Here is a 26637-nt window from a genome sequence, read left to right on the forward strand (position 1 = left end):
ATCGGTGAGTCCATGCTCATTCACATCACATTATGTACCATACACTTCCAAATTACACTGCCCAAATTCACAGGCCTCCAGTGCTTGACTGGGGAAGGCTGGACTTTGGGTTCTTCACTTCACAAGTAAGAAAAATAAATTGAGTATATATATTATATATATACAGACACGCAGCAGGCTAAAATCGTAATTGTGTTTTGACGATGACAAACAATACAAAACTAACTGATGTAGGGCAATCTATTCCAACAGGACACTTGGTCAAACACATAGCTCAGCATCCAATGCCACTCAATGTTAACTATGTAGTTGTATGTTGTACACAAGGGGTTGGGGAGCAATGAATGACCTGAAGTGCAGGAGTCCAGTGTGCCTTGGGTAGTAGTATTAAATACTAATGGTGGTAATACTGATCACACACATTATTTCGACGGCAGTGCATTATAGGGTGTGGAAGACAGTAGCACAGTCAATGCAAAGGAGCTTGGAAATGGGCAAAAACAATGGAAATATGAGCAAAAATGGCTAACAGCAACAGATTTGTTGAGTGAGTCTGATAGAGGATGACAACAGGTAATAAGCGTAAAGGGCAGTTTATAGTAGGCCACAGCATTATGATCGCCCGATGGACATCGCTACAAAGTCACCAACAACAAGAGCTCTACACAAACTGACAAACATAACACAATAATCTGACAAAGACTGACTGGGGAACAAGACTAATATACACATGGGGGTGATTACAAATTAGACACAGCTGGGGCAGACAGGAAACATGGTACAGGAAGAACTAAAAGAACTAGACAGGGAAACACACAAAGAAATACAAAATCTAGACAGGGCAAAAGTCACAACCATGACAGTACTATATAAATATAATAAGTCTAAATTACAAAAAAAAGCAAACTGATTAGAACCTGTGTGACCTTGATGCATTAAGCACTAGTGGAAAGTGAAGGTGAGGTCCTCAGAGTTAAGCTCCCCATGTGTTTTTTTCTGGTTATATTGCTTATAAAAATATCTGACAGTGTTGACAAAAACTCAGCACACAGTTTTAAACCATAATAATAATACTAAATAAATTACAATTAAATTAAAATTCACTGTATTTGAGTGTTTGTATGGTGTTCATGCTCCTTTTTTGATCAATTTGAAATGTGAAAAGTGATCTCTTGTTTAAGGACAAGTGGTTTTTACAGATCTGGTCATGAAGGGGCCCCTTCTGGTCAAGTGCTTTCAAATCATGGTAGAATGATATAAACTTAAACAAATGCAATAAACCTCTTTGTGCTTGTTTAGAAATTATATTCTAGTTCCATTAGAATGTTTTAGAGAATAGATCTGTCATCTATCACTCTCTGCTCAGCGGTGAGTAGGCTGTCTGTGTCATAAATTGAGTACTGATGCTTATTACTTTGTGTTGTGGAATCTAGAGATTCCCCTAGAAGGGCTGAGAATGGCTCATCCATCACTTCCATAAAAACCGGTAGGGGGTGGGTGCCCATAAGGCGCGCACCATAAGGCTCAGTCCTTCCCGCAGCGACCCGGATTCGAATCCGGCCCACGGTCATTTGCTGCATGTCCTCCTCTCTCTCTCCTATACCCTCCTGTCTCTCTCTCACACTGTCTCTATCAATAAAGCATAAAATGCCTAAAATAAATCTTTAAAAAAACAGTAGGGGGTCACATCCAAGATCTGAGTCTTGGAAACAGCATCGAGCCAGATTCAAAGCCAGATTTAAGGCTAAGCGAGCAGAGAAAGCCTCCAACGGCCCTGTTCTACTTCAGCCATCAGACATTAGCCTTCGAAGGAATAATTATTTTAAAAGCACTGAAAGATGCTCCACTGCTCGAGTTGCATTCACGTTGCATTGTGTCCGATGGCTGCATCAAAGCTAAAGAATCACCGAGGTTCAATTCTCGATGGTTGACCCACGTTGACCCACTCCCTCATTGAAATAAAGAGAAATAAAGTTGATATTGGTTGTTTTCTGGCATATGGCCTACTGCATCACAGAGGGCCTCAGTGAGTCAGGAGGAAGCAGAGTAGGAGAGGAACTGCCATAAGGACAATAGGATGTCCTAATATGATGCACCGCTTGTTAGTATGCAGATAGAAACCACAATTTGAAACAGCTACTGCATAGACACCCATGCATTATGAGTACATGGCAAAACCTCAGAATGATGACATGTAAACTATTTGTTGACCACGTTATTCATAAGACATGGAAGTAAAGAAAGATCAAACATTCTTTTTTGTGGAGTATTTCTGGTCATTGCTTACTGTTGGAACCATATAAACCAGGATTTTTCTTCACACCAATTATTGTTGCATTCCAGGACCAAGCACATGATCCATTTTTCTTAGGTTCTAGAGGTGTATCGACAGTAAATGTAGTATTGGAATTGGTATCAATCCACCTCCTTTTTTCAAATGGTAGGTTACAGATACAAATCACTCTGCATTTGTCTGTGCAATGTGTTTAAATGTGGTGTCTGACATATCTGAGTCATGTGACATTTGTTCTTTGCCTCCTCATTAAACTGTTTGATCTGCCTAAGGGGAGGGAAGGGAGTAAACTGGAGAGAGGTGGAGACATTATAAAAGAGAGTGCCATGGTATACAGAGCACCAGAGGAGTACGGAGGGAATCCAGTTCATTAATTTGGACAAGACAAAATGTAAGTACATTCAATTTTCTGTACTATATTCAGAACTGAATATGTTAATACTTCCAGGTAGTAACAAAATAACAGAATAACTAAGTCTACTATGTCATTTTCAATTTTGTCACTGTCATTTTTTTCATTAACTCTCAACATCATCACTTAATCACTGATTAATACAGTAAAGTGCAGTGTAAGAGTGCATTGTAAGAGATAAAAGGTAAGAGTGCAACTCCATAGAACTGTAAAAAACGAGTACAATTTGTTTAAAAATGATTAAAATAAATACCTCATTGTACCAGAGGCAATGTGACGCAGCAGAGCAAACTTGTGGGTGTTTTTACATTGCACATTAAAATAAATAAATCAAATCAATGTGTATCCATGATCCTGTAGTTAAAACGATCTAGTTAATTAATTCAGTACCAGCCTACACTTCCAAACCCTGCATAACCAACTGCATTATCACATGCCTCTGGTCGAAGAAGGGCTTGCCAGCTATGATATACTAATATTCCATTCTCAGATTTCTTTTACATTTTTCTGGTTTCATCACAGTTATGGAAAAAAACACAAAACATTTGTCAAAGAGCCCTGATATTATGTCCCCTATTATTGTACCACACCAGCATAAACAAATATTACACATGCAATGACCGACTGACTGGTAAATAAAGGTGTTCCTCAGGCAATTCAGCCAGAACTATGGTACCCTAAACTACTTGTTTGAGTTCACTGGCCACTAGGTTGGAATCAGATGTGATTATTTTAGCCAATGTTGGCATCTTATAAATATGTAAATATGTCTAGGTTTGATTTTAAGGTAGATAGATAAGTTACCGGATCTACCAGTTTATGAGGGCAATAGAAATGTAATAAAGGTAATGTTTCCTCATTCCTACCCTAAGCAGGGATTTAAATCTTTTATATAGTGGCCATTTATTAACTTTTAGAGAGAGAGGTAAAACATTGAAAGCATTGTCTAGCTTGTCTAGATACCGTACGACGTGTTAACACATTTTATGCAGATTGGAAGCTGCTTTCACATTTGACTTCACACCATACAGCCTGTCGGACAAGTACAGCAGGCTACTCAGAAGTCTGAAAGTCCTAAGACACACAATGTTGTATGAACTGTATTATATATTGTAACCTTATTCAAGGTCACTGCTCTTATAAAAGGTCTTAAATGTGCAAAATTTAATAAAATCTGCCAGTGTGTCCCTACCATCTTCCTAAGCAATCGTACACCCTAGAATTTAATTGATTGATTGACATAACTTATTAAAATAATATTAATCAACAATAATTGCTCAAACCCATATAATTGTTTGTTTACTATTTCTACAGTGGCATTTCATGGAGACATTTGATTTTGTCCGGGACAAATTACGTGAATGGGGTCTCAGTGAGTTGATACAGACATTTGAAGGTAAAGTATTACCATGCTTCCTTGGTGGGCACAGATATGATAAAATATTGATATTGCTTGAGTCTACCAATACTACCAATAATCCCTCTCAATCTTTAAGAAAAGGCTAAAGACCCAGCTCTTTAGCGATCACCTTCTCACCTGATGGACTGTGTAAAAAAAAAAAAAATCTTTATCTGCCTCTATGCACTTTATGTACTGCCTCTATGCACTGCCTCGTGGCACCTATGTCCTGTCGGACTAGACCTTAGCTTTACGGTACTCTCATGTGTACGTTGCTTTGGATAAAAGCGTCTGCCAAATGGGAAATTGTAATTGTACTTAAATTGAAAACAGAGATTGCAGTACAATGGTTTCATATGCTTGCACATTTTGTACAATTAATTGTTTTGAGAAAATGTGTGTTGGGACTCTCTCCTCAGTGACCTTGACCACAATTCTAACAGTACTAAAAGAAAAGGTGGGAAGTAGGCTAACTGTAAGTTAGTCTACTTCCTAATACAGGCCCTAGACCGAGTAGGGCGTCTCTGCAGACCGGACACCAGGGGCGTTGTTAGGATTTCACAACATCCTGGGCTCAGCCCAGAGGAAGTCACAGAACCATAGTAGGGGGGTCCAATCAGAGGCTTATAATCTTCTGTCAATCAAAAACGAATTTCACCAATACGCTGCCTGAACCAGTTGTCAATCAGTTTTTAATTCGGCTAATCATCTTTCTCATAGGAGAAGGGGGAGGTTCTTGTTTCTCAATCAATGTTTAGATCCAAAGTTTTCAGAGGTAAGTTGCCATGAGCAAAAGAATAGAAAAGTTTTGTAACATGTTCACATTAACATTAACGAATAATATAGATACTAACCAGAGAACATTTCTCTGAAAAGTGATAAATAAATATGATCATTATATAAATTGATGCAAGTTAATTCACCATTTACCAGGCCATTTTAATACATTTATATTTATTGAAATGTGGTGATATCTATACATAGGCCTATAGAGCCCCAGAGGCAGCGCTGTTGTTCTGGCCAGTAAAAACATGAAGCTTCACTTTACATTCAAACTAATGTGGCAGCTACAATTGTTAGATTTCTTCTGTGAGACCAACATTTATCTTCCAAAAGGAATTATATCATATATCAAAATGCTATGGAGACATTAGAGCCAGATCTCTAATCACCAAAGAGCTGCACAGATCAGTTCATCGGATCATGTTCTCCCCGGTATGACGACGGACGTTGACCGGCCGATCAGCTCAGGAGTCGCGCTGCTAGCAGCTGAGATGACCGGCTGGTCCTGGCCAGCGGCTCCAATAGGCGGCTCCTCAGATCTCCGAAAACGTCGGTGCAGATTTCCAAACAAGCGTTATATGGATAAACTGACCACATATTGGGAATCTACATGGTTACTTTCTCGCCTGAAAAAATATTAAAACTTAATAAAGTGACATATTAACAGTCCTACAGCGAAACTTACAGCAGCTTTCAGCTTGGCTCATCTCTGCCATTGTGCAGGCAGTTGAGTATGTCCAGTACCTCCCCCTTCTCCTATGAGAAAGATGATTAGCCGAATTATAAAGTGATTGACAACTGGTTCAGGTGGGTTCAGGCAGTGTATTGGTGAAATTCGTTTTTGATTGTGTGGTGGACGTTTTCTGTAATAAAAGAGACTTGGAGATGAGAAGTTGTCTTTCTGTCGTCTTTATTGCTTGCAAGCAAGGCACGATGCATTCACAACAGGTGTGATCAGCAAAGGGCCAGAAACCAAGCCTTTGTCTCTGTCTTATAGCTGAATCCCCAGAAAGCCTGGCCCATCCCCATCTTAGGTATCTTCTGATAAGAAGTTTTGGTGCATAACAAAATCCAGTTCATACTGGACACTCAAGACCATCTCTGGGCAGAACTTTTGTTTATCTCAGACTGGTGGAGAATGGAAAATTACTGAAAGCAGAGACAGCATTCAACTGAGGAATGGTATCATGCTTGATACCTGATGAATAGAATGGCGAGAGATAAAGGGATAAAAGATTTCCAGTGCAAACAAGGACCAATTAAACTAGTCACTGTCTTATCTGTCTCAGGTCAGGTCAAAGGCATGAGAGATGTGCTGAACAGCAGTTTGTAAATTTCCACACAGAGATGAGCTCTCATAATAATACAAAGAGAGTACAGTACAGATATTAAAGTCATATAGAATAGTATAATGTGTAATTTCCTCCACAGATTGACAGAAGATTGTAAGTCTCTGACTCTGATTGGACAAATTAAAAAATGATTGACAGTTACCCCGCCCATTCAAAGTAGTTACCCCGCCCTCTCAAAGTCTCCGGTCTGCAGAGACACTTGGAGCCCAGACCAGCCCTCACTCTAAGGTGGTTAGCATTTAGCCTGTCTGTAGTTAACAGTACAGGATTGATTAATCACTCATCAATCATAAGCCGGTAGCGGGAGATCCTTGTCCAGACACTAACTGTTTTCTATCCTGAAGCCTTCCCTACTTCCTTACTGCCACCCCAACTGCACTCTTGCTGGCCTGTATAAAGATATAGTTTAGAGTCGCTTCAGTTAACAACAGCTCCTCCCTTAGTGCAACAACTGTTGGTGTGGTTGCTAAAATAGTATTTAAACGGTAAATATAATTTGAAAGCAATAATTGTATATCAGCCACTCTCAAGGGAAAACCCATATTTCTCAAAGTTAGACTCTTCTTCAATCTTAGGTACTTGCTGGGTGTCCGCCTCTTGCTTCAACTCCTCCTTTTCCTTAACTAACTTGAAAGTCACTGGTGCTCATTAGCAACTTGTAGATTAGTGCATTATCAGGAGAGGAGGACCTCGGCACAGGCAGCACTGGAAAAAGAACGCATCTGTGAGCTTGAAAAGTGACAGAGAAAAAGTTATACTGGATGAAGATGAATACGTTTTCAGATCTCAAAAATAGCAGATGTCAAATTGTTTGTTTAGCAAGCAAGTACAGTCATCCATTGTCCTGTAAGCAAATCTGCCAATGAAACTTTCTCACAAGCCGAGTAGCTAATTACCAATATTGTCTCAGAAAAGGGCAACTAATATAATTATGGAAAATCAATATCAGTGCCCATGTCTATTTCACACCTAATGAAATAGATGTCTGCAACAGTTTGAAAATAAGACTTATTGCTGTGTGACCAAGATTAAATTTAATATTTTTGAATTTCAGATGAAGGCATTGACAAGGAGAGTTTCCTCAGTCTTGAAGAGTCAGACATCAAAGATGTGATTCCAAAAGTAGGACCAAGGGCAAAATTCAAAAAGAGACTGAAAGAATTGTTACAGGTAATGTGCTGCACTATCAAGATAATTTACTCTGACATTTGGAATACTCTCATTTGTATACACATGCTTGTTTTCACAAGTTATTTTAGAAAGATTATACAGTAGCTGTAGAAGGTTACGCTATAAATTTACTGCAGGAGCATGAACTTCTGTCTAGAGTTCAGATAAAGTCATGTTTCATAAGAACGTACACAAGAATAATGTGCTTTATATTCATTATGCTTTTATAATTACCAGAAGCTGCTGAGTCATTTGCCTATTTGTGATGGGGTTCAAATGACAAACATAAAATAGTACAGTACAGTATAGTATAGTATAGTATAGTATAGTATAGTAGCCTATTGTATAGTGTTGTGTAATATAGTATAGTATACTATAGTATGGTATGAATCCCTAACTGCCTGTCTTATGGTCCTGTAGATTTATGATGATATAGCCTGATGTTTTCTGTGGTACACATTTGCATGGTAGTATATTATTCTGTTAAACTCTCACCTTAGATTATGGCACAAGGGATAGTAACATCATATCCTGTGTATTGATAAATGCAACTTTTGCCAACATTTGATTATGCCACCAAGTGTATTGGCCTGAGAAAGTCTATTTGCATCTTAAGAGGATATGTCTAAGCGTTGCTGTGCAGAATGTGTACAGGCACATCCTGTTTCTGTTATGTGTGAAACGTGTTTTGTTTTTGTAAAAAGAAGCCACACTTAATTTTCAGTTTTATCAAAAGTTCTACATGAGTTTTAAATAACTCATCATCTAACTAGATTCCAAGATAATTATAGGGACCTTACTCAGTTTTGTTATGCAGTACGTCCACGTTAACATTGTTTGACAAGGTTTTATCTTGATTCAAAACTCATTTTAGATTGTATAATGTATTATTGATAGATTGTTGAGCTGTCAAAGCATTTGTTTGAATTATGGTATCACTAGCATAAAGATGATGTTTGCAATTACTGCAATGCACGGATTCAGTGTCTTTACATGAATGTATGCCAATTAATTTCAACTTATTATCTCTCAATAAGTGTTAAACCAAAAAATATTGTGGAAGCCTATGTGGCCAGACCAGCTAGGGGCACTTTGAGAATTGCACACAAGGAAGTATTTTTGAGTATCTTATTATGCACAACAGTTAGGTTAAAAGAATAGTTCCCCCAAAAATGAAATCTGTCATTATCTACTCACCCTCATGCCAGCTGAAACACAGGTGAGGTTTGTTAGTCCATATAACACACAGGGAGGTTGCCAGCACAACTCCATAGCAGCCTTCTCCAAAACAACTGAAGTCTTTGAGGGCCTGTTCTTTAGAGTTCCAAAAAGGGCAACATTTTCATCAACAAAAAGTACTAACAAAAGTAGCCTAACCACCAAACATGCAGCATCTGTAGTCTCCCCCTGCCTATTTACTCAAAATGGTTTAGTCCTGCCCCTTCCAGAGCTCCAGCAAACAGTGCTAAGCAGTTGGAGATTTTCAAGGGACCAGAGTGATGACAGACAGTAATGTCAGAAAGTAATGTCAGGATTTCAAAAACGAAAAGACAGAAAGGAAACAGAGGAGGGAGAAAAAAAGAGTACGACAGAATCTTAAATTTTTTTTCACAAAGAAAGCTGGGCTTATTAACTGTGGTGCAAATTAAACACTAACCTTTGGCAAGGCACTCATACTAAATCAGATGTCCCCCGGTACCAGGCCCAGCAGATTCAGATTCAGCCTTCCTGTCACCCTGTGACACCACACCCACTGAACCGGTCTGGACTGAAGGAAGAGGTGAGCAGCATTGTGTTGAATGATCACTATTCTAGCATTTAACTATTCTAATATAACTCAGATCATAAGTTAGCAAATCTCTTATCCAGCTGTTCTTTAGGTGAATTGTTAATACCATATATTGCTAACAAATCCATATAGATAATAATAATAATAATTTGTCATCTCTTGAAATCACATAATGCCCAATGGGATAGTGGGGGCCCAATATGATATCTTGTCATGGGGCCCAAAATCCCTGGCAACGCCTCTGCCTGAAAGACCATCACTATTGGATAGACATTCATTGGCCAATAGCACCACAATTAGTAGTTAACTCGTAACCAAACCAGAAAGTTGTAATTCTAAATGCCATAAGAAGCAACAAATACAAATGACGTACATCAAAGAGGAGTATAATTTACTTCTCCTATGAAACAACTGTCATAGATTGGCACTTGGACTTTAAAGGAGGAGAGAGTTAACTCTTTAATTACCTGCAACGCACTGGGGCAGCACACAAACCAGGAATGATCCTATCTGCTAACTCCACTTCCAGGCTATTTAAAATAGCCTACACACAATTAGATAATGGCAATGACCAGGAAGCCCCTCTTGCGCTATGTTAAGGTAGGATCCTGTAATGATTCATGCTAATAAGGCAAATGTGTGTCAATAGAGGAGGAAGTAGTGACAGTCACACCTATTCAATTATATTATATAGTTGTGAGAAATGGTAAATAGTGAATCCATTTGTTTTTGCTGAAGTGCCATTTAACAAGTGGACTGTTCATATTCATCAGCTTGGGCCCTCCACCAGTAACTTCAGTACTCTACCAGTAACTGATGAAGGTGAGATGCATGGTGAGGAATCTCTAATGAATATTTTGATGCCTGGCAAAATCAAAGGATGATACTATTACATATTGAGACAAATTATTAGATTTAATGGGCCTCATTTATAAATGTTGTGCATGCTTTCCGCACAAACTGGGCTTTAGAAAAAAAACCTTGACGTGAGAATGTGCGCAGCTCTATGGAAACTGTGACCCATGCATACGCACTGTGGACACACTTAGAAATGTTGAATGTGAAATAAAGGAAAATGTTTTAATTATACTTTTAATCAATTCTTTATGCCCCAAATCGAATTACACAGACTTCCAATATCCCAGAGGAACATCCAGGCCATACTAATTTATTTGTTGCTTTGGTCTAAAAGCCATCTACCCAAAAGCTTCATCCTATCTACCTCCACCAACGGAATTGGACAAAAAAAAGTGATGTTTACTGAGGTTGCGCCCTCACCCACTTGCCAGGTCCACAGTGTCCTGCCCATTCGGTTTTGGAGCATATGGGATGGGTTTTCAGTGGCTCTTAGCCTGGAAATTCAAGACTTTCCCTGCTTATGAATTTGCTGTCCAATGCATCCCCATCCATTACCAAAAGGATGAAAGATAATAATGCTGTGAGTACTCGCAGTGTGTTGTAATACAGTCCTGAAAAGAACGGTTTTGCTTACCCAGGCACAGAGTGAGAGTAGAATCAATTTGTAAAGTGTATTTGGAATAGATAAGTGGCTAGCTAACTATCTTGCACTGTCCCGCTGGAATAATATCTAGCATTGGTCAGCCTCTCAATGTAAAACAGTGCTTTTTTTTAAAAAAATATTTTTTTATTTGTTTATTTGTCAGGGACAATGCAAAACAAACATTGTAACAGGTTACAATAACATGATACAGATGAGCTGCATATGGGATTTCTAGCCAAGGCTAATTTGCGACCCCTGTCCCTCGTTAGGCTTTTCTACTTAAAAAATGGTCATAACATCATCATTACCAAAAGTACATGTTTTTAACCATCGATAACATCGAGACACACACACCAGGAGAGAGAGACGCACACCCCAGGAGAGAGAGACACATGGACCATGGGAGAGAGAGAGACATCAGGAGAGAGACACACACACCCCAGGAGAGACAGAGACAAACCCCTGTCACACACACCATGGGGAGAGAGAGACACACACCCCAGGAGAGAGATACACACACACCATGTACCATTTCAATATTACTGGGATTTATAAAGGGGGAACTGCGTGCCGGTGTGCCTACGCACGGTTTATAAATCCTATTATTTTTGTCCATATGTACTTTTCCTATTTTGTGTGCACATAACCTGTTCGCGTAGAAGCTCTGCACAGTTTTATAAATGAGACCCAATGTGTTTAGAAGAAAGTGAAACTTGAAGTCAAGTCTGATAGCTTTACTGACTGCTGTTTTATTTTTAAATATATCATTCTTTTTTTTCAGGGAAGAGAAAGCTTGATTATGAAACTGAATTGAGCAAAAAGAAACCAAGAACTAGTGAACAACACTGTGGCTCTGTATTGGGAACAAGTTCAGGTATTGCCTCAAAGACTCTTCCTTACAATTTTACCAGCTTCTCCACAAATGGCTATTCTAAGAACGTTACAATAGCCTACTTTATCATGTATTAGCTTCAATGTTCATAGTACAGCAAATATCTGTTTAAATTGCATAGACTAACATTATAGCCTGTGCACTGGTGCATGATTCAAGCTGAATGGTCCTTTACTTTTACTCTGACAGAAGTGAATATACTGGCTAATATGAAGGAGATCATGAAACGTGTCCATGACAAACTCGATGAGCAGGGCGACACAAAGCTCAATGCTTTTCTAAAGTAAGTATTCCATGAGCTCCTTTTTATTATTCACATTGTTTTACATGAAAGAGCCTTACTTCTGTTACATCAAAATAGTGTTTACTCAATGCTTAATTTAAATGTGTTGAACATAGCCTACTTCATAATTAATTATAATCCCAATACATTTTCCAGCATTTTGTAGTTATTGTTTTACTAGTGTATGTGACATTTATGCTCCTGGAATTGTATCTATTCCACTTAAATGGTTTACATTGATTTTGCCAGGAGCACATCAGGTGTATCAACTGTAACCTGAGAGAGAAGGGAAAATGTCTTGGTAATGGCAATCTCATTATTGTGTAGTTCTTGATATACTGTATGTGTTGATTCATAGTACTGCATGATGCACATAATAGGGATTTGTTGTTTCATGTTTGTGCAAGCAAAGTATGGAGATGCGAGTAAGGATTGACACTGGTCTGCCTTTCCTGTTGGACAATACCTGCATTTAAAGTATGCTTGACTGGGCTTTTCATAGATGGTTGTCTTCCTGACTTCTCCACATCTTCTATTTCATTAGGGATCCAAGCATGTAGTACTGGAACCCTATTGTATTTGCTGGAATTCATTCTTTCTTTCTTTCTTTCTTTTTCTCCGCTAAACTACAGCTCAGAAATCGTAAGTCCTACAGTAACCATATTTGGCAGGTGGGCTACTATGGCCCCCACTACTCAGGCAGGGCAGCCCAAATGTATTGGCCAGATGGTGGCGCTAGAGCTTTGTGCTAAAATTGGTAGACAGCTTCAGGGGACTGAGATACACAAACCTACTACAAACCAGCCCAATCTCATGAACTGTTTGACCATTATTAATAAATGAATTTCCAGAAAATTGTGTCAAACTCAAGCAGCCAAAACCCTGGGTGAATTCTGAAGCCAATAAGGAAGTGAAAGTTGCAGCTCAAGCTGCAGTTCCTCTAACGTTGGCGGTTAGAGGAGGTTTTGGTCTCAGTAGCTGATTTCACTTCTTCTAATATGTGTCCATGTGGCGATTTTCAAAATAATTGCATCATCAACGGGATATAACGGTTATAAAACTGGGTTGTTTTCCTAGTGATTGACAGGTTGCCTGTCCATTGATCAACAAGTCGCTGATCACGGACCAATAGCAGGCAGCGCTGTGGGCAACCCCCAGCTTCGCTCTGGCTGCTCCAGCTCCAAAAAATGTCAACATGGAAGCACTCGTAAACCCCAACTTTTGGCTTCAAAACGGCCCTTCAGAAACCTATGGATGACGTCACACTCACTACGTCCATTTTTTTGTTTATGGTCTATGGTCAAACTACATAATTGGCTAGAACTCCATGGCTGTTTGTTCAATCATCATGAAACGTGCTATGTTAATATGATATCTGAATCTAAGCTGTTTAACCCATGCAAGTTTCATTAAAAACAATCATCAGAAACAGTAAAAAGGGGGCGCCACAATCGTTTTTCCACAAATTCCTGTGAGCTTGTTAATGTTAGTGCTCTGAAACTCATCACGCATCCAACAGGCACACGTCAACACCAAATAATTGACTGTGATTGGTCAAACGGTGGTGCTATAATTGCCTTCCAAAATTAAAACTGCAAAAATGGATAAAATGGGTGTATAATCCATTAACACTTTGGCATAGAGAGCTGCAATTTTCAGAATGTGTCGGCTGAAGTGAGATAAATCTTTCGTACACTGGTACCTACCCTGATTCTGAAGTCACCCCCCTCTTTTTATAGCAAAAACTGACTGTGATCCCACAGCGTTACGGAAAAAAACGACATGACTTTGGAAATCATCATACCTTCATTAATAAACAGATAAAAAAATGTATATCTTGAAAACTAAGCGTACAGTAGATTGAAATGTCCAGCTGTAAATTGTTTGATGAACTGAAAGTGTGAATTGTTCAAAACAGTTTGATCAATCTTCATCAAACTAAAGACAAATGATGTCTGTACTCGCAAGATGATTTGGAAATTGATTAATGGAGGGCACTAATACAGTTATATATACGGAGCCCCTAAGGGGACATGGAGGAGGAAAAAAAAGGGTAGGGGGAAAAAAAATATAGTAGGGGGTAAAAAAACTAGACGGAAGATGAAAAATATAGTAGGGGGAAGAAAAAAAACTAGACGTAAGAAAAGAAAATCCATGGACAGGCTCCCACATTTCATGTCCAGGAGCTCTGTGCACCTCATCACACTGTTGTTCTAAAGCTATGTGAGAGTAGGGCGTTGATAGACAGGTGTGAAAGTCTCCATCTCCTCCTCCTTTTTCCATTGAACAAGCGATCACCATTAAAACTCCATGTAAAGTAATTTCACACATAGCCTTTGGTTACTCACATACGTTTAGTAGAACAGTGTGATGAGGCGCACAGAGCTCCTGGACATGAAACATGGGACAGCCTGTCCGTGGAAAAATTTTTTTCTCCTCCTACCTTTTTTTCCCTTCTGTCTAGTCCCCCCCCCCCCACAATTTTTTTTTTCTCCCATCTATTTTTACTTATTTTTATTTTTCCCCCTACTATTTTTTTTCTCCTTTTTTTTCTCCTCCATGTCCCCTTAGGGGCTCTGTAGTTATAATATTCTTTCTGAGGCATTCAACATAGGTTGGACTCTCACAAAACTTTGTTTTATTTCTCCACATTGGCACAGTGGAAGTTGGCGTAGTGGGTAAGGCATAGGTTTTCACAGCATGGGATTGTGAGTTCAAGTCCCCGACCTACTGTCATGAATAACTAACTAACAAAAAATGCTGTCAGGATATGAAGGTAATTAAGTTTCATGTGAAGGAAATCAACATTAAATCACATAATGCCGGAAACGCTCTCAACTCTATAGGTTGAAATTGTCAAGCATATAGCACTTCTGGCCACATCCCAGTCAGTGATGTCAAAGCAGGTGATTGGCATCATCTGTCAAATGCAAAATACCTGATTAGAGAGCAGTGTAGCAACACTTTCCTACCCCATGTGATTTTGTATTGATTTATTTGTTAATGGAGAGCACTGTACTGGTCTCACTAGATGTAACTGATATCTAGCTATCCAGCAAGTTATACACTTGACTCAAGAAATCCACAGGAGACCAGAAGTCGTTTAGGATGTTTACTGAGCAGTGTGAAACTGAAAAGAGACACAATACAAAACACTGTAATTAGGAATTACCCATGTGTCAATAATGAGTCCAATACGGCCAGGAGATCATAAATCCGTGTACAAATACACTATGTGTACAATATGCAAAATGAATTAAGTAAATATGTCCTTTGCAGGTAATCACCATACATTCTGACATAATTCCAATCATAATTCCGATCTTAAGATACAAATCAATCTCCATAGCATAGGTACATTTAATTAAACACAGCTGAATAGGTGAATATAGCTGAATATAACTAAACATGTGTTCACAGCTAGGCCAACATCAAATTAGCATGTAAAATAAACATCTTATCTTGGCATTATCGGCTGAGTATTGCATAGATATATTTCTCACAACATTATTAACATGGCAACTCACAGACAATGCGTCCAACAAGGCTTGAGATGATTTGAACAGCCCTGCTGCTGCTTCCATTGTCTTTGGGCAAACAGGAACTGATGTAAAACTGGAGGTTATGTAGTACAGGAAGTGATGTAAAGGTACCAAAATAATGGCTCCAAGAACAACAAAACATGTCCCAATCCAGCACAAGCACTATAAAGTGGTATGTGGTTAAGTGGTTAGCACTGTCAATCATAGGCAGCAGTATCACCATACTTCTTCCTTTAGTTATTTTCTGCTCAACAAAACTACAACAGAGTATGCCTCATTAGGTTAAGCATCACTATCATATGTGGAAGATTGTGGGTTCAAATCCAGGCTTGTATTTTCATCATAATAGTCACAATAAAAACAACTTATTCCTGCTGGTTAATTTGATACCCACTCACTGACTTCACTTCAGGATCAAACACATGGCAGAGTCCAGTTTATAGATTTCAGAATATGTGTTGAATGTTGAATGAATGCAGGGGGTAACAACACAGGCAAACAGATGAATTATTGTCCATAGATCACAAAAGGTAACAAAACAGATGAAGACTGATGATTGGCATGTTTGATGATTGACGTGTGGTTTCTGAAAGACAATAAGGAGAAATAAAGCAATGAAAGCAAAAGGCATTCAACTACCAGTAGCCTTAATGGCATGAGTAGACAAGTGAATTTCATCAGCGTTTAACAAACTATTAATACATAAGGGTCAGAAGAAGGTACTAAAACACATAAATGGGCGATAAACACCTCTATTCAAGTTCATGAATATTAATTAAACAAATGAAATTCTCAATTTCAGACACAACAATAACAACAGCCAATGTTTCACCAAAATTAGCGACACAAAGCAATTAACATAAATAACTAGCTACTGATAATGAATGTCCCGTATAACAAACTAGTGAATGAATGCTGACGTGGCCTATGAATTTAGCCAAGCGCCAGGATACTACGTGTTGGCCATATAGGATTTAGCAGGCACTAACTGGCCGTATTTCCTATGGCGAATAAAAGTAATGAATGAAGTTACATGGGCAAGAATGCATAAAGTCAATCAAATGGTACACTGAGAATCAATCCATATTCAGTCGCAGCTCTCAGACGCGGCAGCATCTTCCTCCATTCATGGAGTGTGTGTTACACGCGCATCCAAGCAGCTTATGAAGATTGCGCAATCGGAAAGGGAGGAGAGAGTGGGACGGCAGCAGGAAAATGAGACTCAGAGGGAATTCTTCACACATAAACTGCCAAGAATACCTTGAACAATGTGCGATGAACAATATGGTTGCAATTAAATTAGAAACTTTACAAAAGTCACAGGCTACCACAAAATTAGCCATAATCAACTTCAGAAAACTTGTCTGTGTGTGTGCCTGTCTTGTCTACCTTCTGTAATGTTTTGACCTGTACGTCTTTTCAGAGTGTGCTTGGACCCCGCAATTGCCACTTGCAGCTATATTTATTTATATTTTTACACAATCCATCAATTAACCCCATAGTTAAACTCTTATTTCTTTCACAACAGGGATAAACTAAATGATTTGGAGACAGGCAAAAAGCAGCTTGTGGGCGTCTTTGGTAAAACAGGGGCTGGAAAGAGCTCTTTGATAAATGCCATCATTGGAAAGAAGGATCTCTTGCCCTCTGGAGATGTCATGGCATGTACCTCAGTCATGATTAAGGTGGAAGCTAATATGAGCAACTCCAAATACATGGCAGAGATTGAGTTCATTACAAAAAAGGTAAAATGAACTTTATATGTTTAAGTACTACATAAAGCTAAAGGATATGGTGCAGCTGCAAAAGTACAATTGTTGGGTAGCATACATGAATGTTATGTGGCAATATTGAGATTTTATTTATTTGTTTAGGAATGGAAAGATGAGTTATGTTCCATATCAGATGTGATCAAGGAAAATGATGATGATGATCATTTTGAAAAGCGCTCAGCACTATATGGAACAGACAACAGGAAATCCCCTGAAGAACTCATGGGCTACAAGTATTTTTTTGAAATTCCAGAATTTCTCAAATGTAGGAAGAAGATATTGACATGTGAATCAGTAAGTAAAATAAAATGTCCTGTATTTTTAGTTCATAGTAAGCATTCCTGCAACTCAATGTTTAATCTTTCTAACAGAGTGGAAAGTTATGAAATCTGGAATTGTTGGTGTTTCAAGGGCATAGATATATATATTTCAATTTGATAACATTTTGTTCAGTGTTCATTGAATAAAAATTAAAAAAATAAAAGCAGTGCATTCATTTGAATGTATATTGCAGTCCTCAGAGCTGTCTGAAAAACTGGCCAAATACACTAGAAGTGATAAGGAAGAGACAGGAAGACAATATTGGCCACTAGTGAAGTGTGTGACCATCAAGGTGCCAAATGTCACTGATCTTCTTGAGCATGTCACACTTGTGGATCTTCCTGGAAGTGGAGACAGTAACAAAAGCAGAGATGAAATGTGGAAAGAGGTAATTTATTCATATTACTCTTATCTAGAAATTGTATTGCCACCATATTATTACAGTCCTTTGATTACTGTAGTTACTACATAACTAGGGCAGATTAAAAGAGTTTGTTTCAGAGTTCAGAGAGACTATTGCAGTATCCATACCTTGATTACACTAATCACAATGTAATTTAAGTAACGCTTGAAGAAAAAGTTATAAATATTGTTTTCAGATAGAAACCATAAGGTCTACCATAGCATAGCATTTGTTGCAGACTGTCTTCAAGGATGATCATAGTTATAACTTTCCATTGTGTTCCTTCAGTTTGTTGGATGTTGCTCTACTGTGTGGATTGTGACTGACACTAATCGAGCCGCATCAGAGAAAGAGCCCTGGGAGATCCTGAATAACACCATCAGCCTCATGGGAAATGGTGGAGAGTGTCAACGTATCAGTTTTATATGCACCAAGTCTGATGCTATTGAGGATTCAGATGAGATGTAATGCACCATTAAGGATATAGTTATGGCTAGATATAAAATATAAAATTATAATACATTGACTTGAGATTCACATCATGTATTAATTTTGATATAAATGCTATAGTCTCAGCAGGTACAGCTTCAGTGACAAAAGATAACTGTGCCTTTTTTTCTTAGAGTGGACAAGATTGTATGCCAAAAATGCATTTTGAAGTTTAATTTCAAGTGTGAAAGTTACAAGGAGAAAGTGGATGACATAACAATAGAATTGTCTAAGAGTAAGACATGCAATTTCTTCCAGTTCAAAAGACGAAGGACGTGCTTACATATTAAACAGAAACGAGCAAGCCAAGAAGCAAGTGAGGGAAAAATTCAACAGACAACACAAGATTAAGGTAACTTTTAAAAACTGACACAACGTATGTCTTACAGTCCCAAACCTTCCTTATAACTGAATCAGTTTTTTCTTTTCAGAAACATTTCATTGGTGATAGTGACCTTTTACAAGTGTTCACAGTGAGCTCCAGAGAGTTCCAGAAGGAAAAAGAAAAATTTCTACAAAAAGATGAGACCGGTAGGTGAAGTCTCCATATGTGAAAGCTATATTGTATGTGAAAGATGAACTGATTTAACAAAACTGATGCCTCAAAACACCCCAATATTAAATCTGAAATTTGAATCATTTGAACTATTTTCAAAGAATTTATTTACAATTCAAAACAAATATCAAAATTTGGATTATGAAATTGATTTCAAATGTAAATATCTACTCTACTATTTTTTTTCCAGAAATACCTGATCTTCAGAAATGTCTGCAAACTCTCAATGACCGTCAGTCAAAGACATCAAACTATGTCTCTGGAGGTTATGGGATTCTCTCTCTGATTCAAGGAGCCAACCGTAGCAAAATGGTATGATCATTTCAGCCCCCACAAAGATCTATTCAAATTCACTACACAATTACCCTCCATTTGTATGCTTAAATGTATTTCAAGTTTCAAGTTTGAGTTCACTTTATTTATAAAGCACACTTAAAAACAACAAGTGTCGACCAATGTGCTCTACAAGTATTTACAAAACACATTCAAACACAAACAAGACGAGGTTGACCTAGTACAAGCCGGCCCATTGATGTCTCGCCTCCTGTTGGCTTTCGCACCTATAGACGCCATTATTTCAACCTATAGAAAATTTACTTTTGAGCAACCCCCCAAATCCCCACACACTCAAGAAAATAGGCCTACATAAAGCTGAACTTGATACACATACACAAGACCTCTAAACATGCCTTTAAATAATGTTTTCCAACTTTGTTTTTGAAATTGTCCATAAATTATTCCACCGTGGTCCTGATGCTGTTACAGCTCCTGTGCTGCTTGTAGATAATGAAATATTAATCAACCTGTTATAGAGAACCACATATTTTCAACCAATAGGCCTATGCATGCTTTACTCCTGAAGGCATCTGTAATAACAAAGCGTGTTTATTCAGATATTTCTAGCGAATTCCACCCCTTCTGTAACAAAAGTATGCTGTACTTATGCCCAAACACCTCAAATGCTAAACACCAAATTTACAGATTATGTGGTTCATATCAAAGGATACCAATATAGGGGTATTTCTGTAGTAGTTATGGACTACTTTATTTAATTAGTCTTGAACCTTTTTAGGGCATAGATAAAGCATAATTGTCGTAGGGTTACCAGATGCCCGGTTTTCGACCGGACTGTCCGGTTTTCAGATGCATTGTCCAGGTCCGGTCAGAAGGGTCGACCGGACATTTAAATGTCCCATCAAAATCATTCTGTAAATAATAATTCTAGCCATGCCTATATTTCCTTGTCACATTAGCATCCGTGCTACATAAGCTGCTCAAGTGACCTGACCTATCTGTGCTTAGCGAATGCAGCTCTGGAACCGAGTCAAGTGAGCAAATGAGCTCAGTACTATCTGCGGAGTAGAGAAAGTCATATTTTACTATTGAAAATGGGCAGCATTCCTCTTTAATTTATTCATTTGTTGTGGCCACAGTTTCAGGTTATATATATAGTTTTGGTGCTTTGAATACTTTATTTTGAATGTATTGTGTTTGATTTCAGGCATGCCACAAACCAGAGGTGTGCGCAGTCCTGGAACAAAGAATAAAGGATGAGCTTGATAAAGTCAGACAATCCATGGAAGAGGCTTATAAAGTTTTTGAAAATTGCCTCAGTGAGGGGGTTAAAAAATCACAAGAATCATGTGAAAATAACATGAAGTTCATCTTAGCTCCTGTAAGTCTTTGAATAATAATTTTGTCAACATTAAATTTTGTGCATCATCTGAAAATGTTAAGTGTTATATATTATATATTATATACAATATATATTACTGTATATATATTTGCTTTTTCTTATTTATTTCAGAAAGGGAAACAAGACAGAGGATTTTATGCAACATTGAAATTTTTAGTTGAGAATGATGGCATCCAAAAACCAAAGAACAAGAAAAAATCTGAAATAAACATCAATGAGAAATTAACTTCATGCATGAGAGATCACATTGACGAAGAGTTCAAGAAGACCTTCCCGTAAGAAACTACTTACTATAGATGTAAAAGCACTTATTCCAGCACATTAAAAGGAATGGTGAATGAGCAAGATTAACAAATACATTACAGAAGAACCTGTCAGCTGGAAAGCAGTTTTTAACTACATAAGGATAACATGTTTCAGGAATGAAGGAAGATGTGGACCATTCAAAGGGGTCATCAATAAGTTTACACTTGACACCGACAGCCTGGTCGACAAGTACAAAGACGTCTCATTGCAACTGATATTTCTCAAGACTGAGGTACAATGTCAAAATAATACTATGATATTTTCATTTATTGAAGGGTTCAGTGTCTGGCGTCTGCCCATCCATCATTATCATGCTGCTTGTCCAGGTCAGGGTCATGGTGGGAGCATGGCAAGCAGAGCAGCCCAGACGTCTTTTTCCCCAGCAACTTCCACCTGGGGGATACCAAAGCCAGCTAGGTGATAGAGTCCCTCCAATGTGTCCTGGGTGTCCTGCCCTGGGGTCCTCCCTATTGGCCTGGTATACTGTCAAACAGAGGCACTGGGTGGGGGGATGGGTGGTGGGAGGGTTGAGGGAGGGGGCTACCCTCACTTGTGAATAAGACACCAGGATGCCTGAACTCCTCCATGTGGTGCAGGTGCTCACTCCTCACCTGAATGGGCCAGGCCACCTTTTTCTGGGAGAGAACCATGGTCTCCGAACAACACCAATGGATATTGGTGGAGATCACTGCGCCTTGATATCCTGTCATGAATATCATAAAATGCAGAGGAGGCAAGGTGCATCCTTGTTGAAGTCTGACGCCCACCTTGAACAAGCTTGACTTAATGCCAAGAATGCAAACTCTCTATGTACGAACTGAATTGTGATAGCTCAGCCCCTCTCTTCAATTGTCTCAAAAGCCTCAGATCTGATGAAACTACTACAAAGTCAATCGCTGACCTTTGGCCCAAAGTGCTCTGGTACCAAGTACACTTATGAGTCTTGTGCTTGAATGTGGTGTTAGGAACTATCCATGGCTAGCACAGACATTCAATAGAAATGCACCACTCAGGTTCAGATCAGGCCACTCATTCTGACAATCACGCCCATGCAGGATTCTCATCATTGCCCACATGAGCACTGAAGTCTCCCAGTAGAACTATGCCTTTGAGTCTGTAAAGATGAAACTTTAATGATCTCCATGGGGAAATTTGGTTGTTGCAGCAGCGAATAGTTGAAAGATACAGTGAAAAAAAAAATAGAATATAAATAAGAATTTAGTAAAGGTGCATGAAATAAACATTCGCAACTAACAATTTAGTTTATACCAGGATTCTTTGAGACTAATGAGCTACAGAAATGTAACTTGATTTATGAATGCATATTTTGGAGACAGCATTTTTTCATTATTATTTTTTATTTAGTATCTTATTGCAAGTCACTTTGCTATTAAGTGGAGTGTTTATTTACAATTTGTTTATTCTCTCTATAAGGAAGAAAAATTGAAGACAAACCTCAATGACTACATCCGTGAGAAAAAGAAACAAATCTATGGTAGTCTAACATACTCAATCAAGGATTCCATGCAACCATGCTATGAAGGTAAGAAAGAAGACCATGGCAGATGCAGACTGACAATATAGTGATATAAATTTACATTCACCTTTAGCTTAACAGCAAAATGAAGTGTGACAATATTGTTTCTGTTGTATTGTAGAAGCAGCAACACACAGAGGAAAGGACACACTGAAAAACATGAGGGACACAATTGAGAAGCACCTGAAGGGTTCAAAGAATATCATGTTCAACAAGGCAAAGGATGAAATGCTGTCTCAGATGAAGAGGCTGATGGTTTGCCAAATTTTGTATTACAACATTTTATCATAATATAGCAGCAAATTGTGCTGCACAGTATTGTCAAATCCATCTGGAACATAGGTCTAATTTTGTCAGTTAACTTCCTGTGAAGTCATGTGCCTGTGACTAATATTCACAAATATGCACTATTGGTGAATCTTATTAGGTCATCATTCACATGAAGGTTTTTCATGGATGTAAGTGTAAAAAACATAATTTTGAGACCTCCATAAAATTCTTCCAGGCACTGTTACAAAGATGTACAAGTATTGTTATTAGTCTGGTATTCTCACAGGAGGGAAAAATTTTTTTTACATATGCTTAGCTATCAACTGTTTTGACCTCCATATATCTGGACAGTTAATTCTGGTATGGTTCAGTTAATTTTGCACTGAGAACACAGTATTTGTGTAAATGATAATGATTACAAATGCTGAATTAGAAACGCATCTTGAAGACCCTGGAACAAAATATGAAGAGATCAATTGAGCTGTCACTCAAGACGGATGATAACTCAATCCCAGGTAAAGAGAAAATGTCGAAAGGAAACCAATCATGTATCTTACTATAAATACTGTGAACAAATTTTCACAGAATAAAATTTGCCCATTAATTTAACGACGGTCAATAGTGCAGTCAATCTTAATTATATTTGTTTCAGATGTCACTGAGGAGTATCAGAGGGGGAAGAAATGGTATGATAAATTATTAGGCAACCCCAACAAAGAAACCCCAATGACATGGTAAGATGTTGTTAAATTGTTTTTAGAACTAGAATTGCAAGAATTATATACTATTCAGAATTTTGAAATGTTTATTCCCCAGTGGTGAGCCACTCAAGCCAAAAGCTGCATCTGACTTTCAGCCCATGACACATGCACAGGTAAAGTTCTTCTTGATTGATTATCCAAACTGAACATTCAAATTGATGACAGAACTTTGTGTTCCCTATAACTGTTCATAATCCTTTCATGATATTACATAAACTATTTGTAAAACAATTAACAATTGTTAAATAATGCTTGGTTATTGCAAAGTGTTACTGTGTTCTTTTTATCTGAATACAGAGTCATGTGTCAGGTGTGACAGTATTAATTCCTCACATTCTTCATGAAACTGATGACCACAAACCAAGTTACAGGTACTGTACAGCAATTATTTTAACTTTTTTCACAAATTCATGCTTGCAGTAGTTTGCAGTAATCACGTTACCACCCAAAATACAGTGTCTTTCAAAAGGATACATATTTCAAAATGCGTTTATTCAGGATTTTGAGTCTAAAAAGAGAAAACAAAAGAGAGAGAAAACAAAACTTAAGAAATTTATGTGAATGTATAAATTAAAATAACAGAAATTGAGTTTGTACAAGTATTCCCTCAATTTTAGGGTGTAGGCAGGACTCAGAGAACTCAATTTCAGAGAAAATAGAAATCATCACCCTCCCATCACAGTTTGGGAAAATACAGAATTTGAAATATTTGAGTTTATCCGGTCCAATTTCTCCATTGACTTCTATAGTAAAAATGGACTGGAAAAACCCACTGAATCAGTACCTTCTGTATTTTCAGTTATAGTGGTTGGAATTGGATGATTTATGTTTTCTTTTAAACCTCAAGAACTAGACTCTAATGCCATCCATGAATGAACCATATAGTACATTTTTCCCATGGAAACACACAGACACCTGTCGCTTCGTGAGATGATGCACTTTGTCAGATGGCCTCTGGAGGGCGTCATTGACTGTGAGATGCAGTGTTTCCCATACAGAGGCACAAAATCAAGTTGGTCAGTGTATAGAAGATGATCTAAATTGATCTCTAATGCGCCTGATGTGTGCATCACGTCATGTTTGTCATGTGGAGATGTACAGACAGCAGACCAGCAGCATTGTACTGAATCCACAATCTCCTGCTGTGAAAACAAAAGTGAAACTTAACATTCCACATTTAGTAACAGGGATTTGTAAACAGTAACAGTAACTTCTGCTGCCCTACAAACTTTATCGGTAGGTAATGTTATTATCTTGTGGTATTTAAGCAACTTTAGTGGAATACCGTGTCGCAGTGCTTCAGTGCACAGCATTGAACACACACGGCGTGGGGCAGGACTGTGAATACTGCTCTGATATCATTGCTGCTTAAAAAAGACAAAGATCCTACTCAGTGCTCCCATTATCGTCCAGTATCATTGATTAACTCTCACTTACGAGATGGCAGAAACTACCCATCTCTCTGACAGGTAGAATCTCCAATATAAAAATGAATGTACTTCCTAGAGTTAATTTTTGTAGTTCTATGTTGCCTTTGCCTCCACCTCCTGGTTACTGGGAGAAGATGCATAGTTATATAATCCATTTCTTATGGAGAGGTAAGAAGGCGAGAATTAAACTTATTCAACTTAAGAAAAAAAAAGAGACAAGTGGTTTAGCACTTCCAAATCTAAAAATGTATTGCCAGGCGTGCCAGACATTTTGCTCAACTTTTGAAATGGTTCTGTTCTGAATCTACAACCCCCTGGCTCATCATTGAGAGAAACATTGTTACAACAATTGCTATTGAAGAGTTAGTCTTTACTGAAACCTCTCTGAGACAACTAAAACAAAAATGTGGTCCAAAAATTGCACACAGTATTTCAGTCTGGTGTAATACGGAAAAACAATACAAATGGTCGACCAAGTGGCACTCATTTACTCCAATATTTAATGATACGGCCCTCAGAACAGGTGGCTGTCCTTTTATCTCATCCCAATGGTCAAATGCTGGAGTCCGTTTCTTAGGGGACATTATGGATAGAATTGAGCTTCAGTCTTTCCAAGACCTTAAAGAATCATTTAATTTACCTGGAAAATCCTTCTTTTTAGATCAGCTATGCTGATCAGCTATGCTGGCTTATGGCGTTCCATGGAACATGCAACTTCCAGTTCATCCAGTTGTTGAACTGATTAACAAATTAATTGATCTTCCCAATGAACATATTTCAGTCATCTATAAAATATTACTAGGAAAATCAACAGGAGTGATACAAATTTGGAATACAGATCTTTCTGACTATGCTGAATCTATAAATTGTTAAAATCAGCTGATCCATTTTAAGTTTATATTATTTAACCCCTAAGAAAAGACACTTGATAAATTTTACTCCAACACCTAACTGCACATTATATTAACTAAATTATATAGGAACCTATTTACATATGATGTGGGAATGCCCCCCGGTAACGGCAGTAATTGATTTCCTATCCAAGGCAATACATACACCTTTGTCTAATTCCCCAGTTGTGATGCTTTTAAATGATGATACTTCTTTCAACATGTCTTTAAATCAAAAACGTCTCTGGCTGGCTGGTTGTACTGCTGCAAAAAAAATGTTAGTCATGAGATGGCAACATCCACATGCTCTCCCAATACATCAATGGATTCAGTTGTTATTAGATATTCTAATAATGGAATTGTCAACAGCAAAACTCAATGAGGCTAGTCGTGAAACAGTTGAGGCCTGGAAGAAAATTATCACAATTGTAACAGAGCTAAATCAGTGAATTATTTTGTATTACTTCTATTTTTATTAATTTTGTTTATTCATTTATTTTTCATTTACTTTATTGTATTTATTTTTTTCATTATTACTACTATTTCCTATTATTTATTGAATGTTTGTGTGGGGGGGTATGTACAGGGGATGCGGGGATGGGTGGGTGCGGGAGGATAATATGGGGATAAATTATGGGGACACAGAGGGTTAGCCATCAGATTTCAGTTGTATTTTCATATATTTGTAAATTCTGTGGGTGATGGCAAGAGGGGAGGAGGGAGAGGTAAGGGGACAAATATTTTTTTCTTTTTCTTAAGAAAATGTAAAATGTCAATGTAAAATGTCTGA

The 26637-nt window shown here is 38.0% G+C and overlaps 1 protein-coding gene across 2 annotated transcripts in view; it reads left to right on the plus strand.

Moving 5' to 3' along the window:
* Positions 1 to 2648: 2648 nt before the first annotated feature.
* Positions 2649 to 26637, plus strand: part of LOC139641162 (nuclear GTPase SLIP-GC-like) — a 29781-nt gene continuing 5792 nt past the window's right edge. Inside the window, exons 1-23 of one of the 2 annotated variants that reach the window (XM_071515428.1) lie at positions 2649 to 2684; positions 4020 to 4101; positions 7294 to 7409; positions 9112 to 9189; positions 9972 to 10032; positions 11481 to 11573; positions 11781 to 11874; positions 16945 to 17161; positions 17291 to 17482; positions 17703 to 17897; positions 18201 to 18376; positions 18660 to 18753; positions 18833 to 18932; positions 19148 to 19269; positions 20459 to 20632; positions 20765 to 20928; positions 21074 to 21191; positions 22394 to 22502; positions 22618 to 22751; positions 23200 to 23281; positions 23419 to 23500; positions 23583 to 23640; positions 23825 to 23898. In XM_071515428.1, the coding sequence (XP_071371529.1) occupies positions 4029 to 4101; positions 7294 to 7409; positions 9112 to 9189; positions 9972 to 10032; positions 11481 to 11573; positions 11781 to 11874; positions 16945 to 17161; positions 17291 to 17482; positions 17703 to 17897; positions 18201 to 18376; positions 18660 to 18753; positions 18833 to 18932; positions 19148 to 19269; positions 20459 to 20632; positions 20765 to 20928; positions 21074 to 21191; positions 22394 to 22502; positions 22618 to 22751; positions 23200 to 23281; positions 23419 to 23500; positions 23583 to 23640; positions 23825 to 23898 (2606 nt within the window). In that variant the 5' untranslated portion in view covers positions 2649 to 2684; positions 4020 to 4028. The remainder of the gene's footprint in view (positions 2685 to 4019; positions 4102 to 7293; positions 7410 to 9111; positions 9190 to 9971; positions 10033 to 11480; positions 11574 to 11780; positions 11875 to 16944; positions 17162 to 17290; positions 17483 to 17702; positions 17898 to 18200; positions 18377 to 18659; positions 18754 to 18832; positions 18933 to 19147; positions 19270 to 20458; positions 20633 to 20764; positions 20929 to 21073; positions 21192 to 22393; positions 22503 to 22617; positions 22752 to 23199; positions 23282 to 23418; positions 23501 to 23582; positions 23641 to 23824; positions 23899 to 26637) is intronic. The other variant, XM_071515429.1, reaches the window with a different exon arrangement.

The sequence above is a fragment of the Centroberyx affinis genome, unplaced genomic scaffold (assembly GCF_046629955.1).
Source record: "Centroberyx affinis isolate AG114_WGS23_722 - 3 ecotype Tasmania unplaced genomic scaffold, CSIRO-AGI_Caff_v1 ptg000350l_1, whole genome shotgun sequence".
Lineage (NCBI taxonomy): Eukaryota > Metazoa > Chordata > Actinopteri > Beryciformes > Berycidae > Centroberyx > Centroberyx affinis.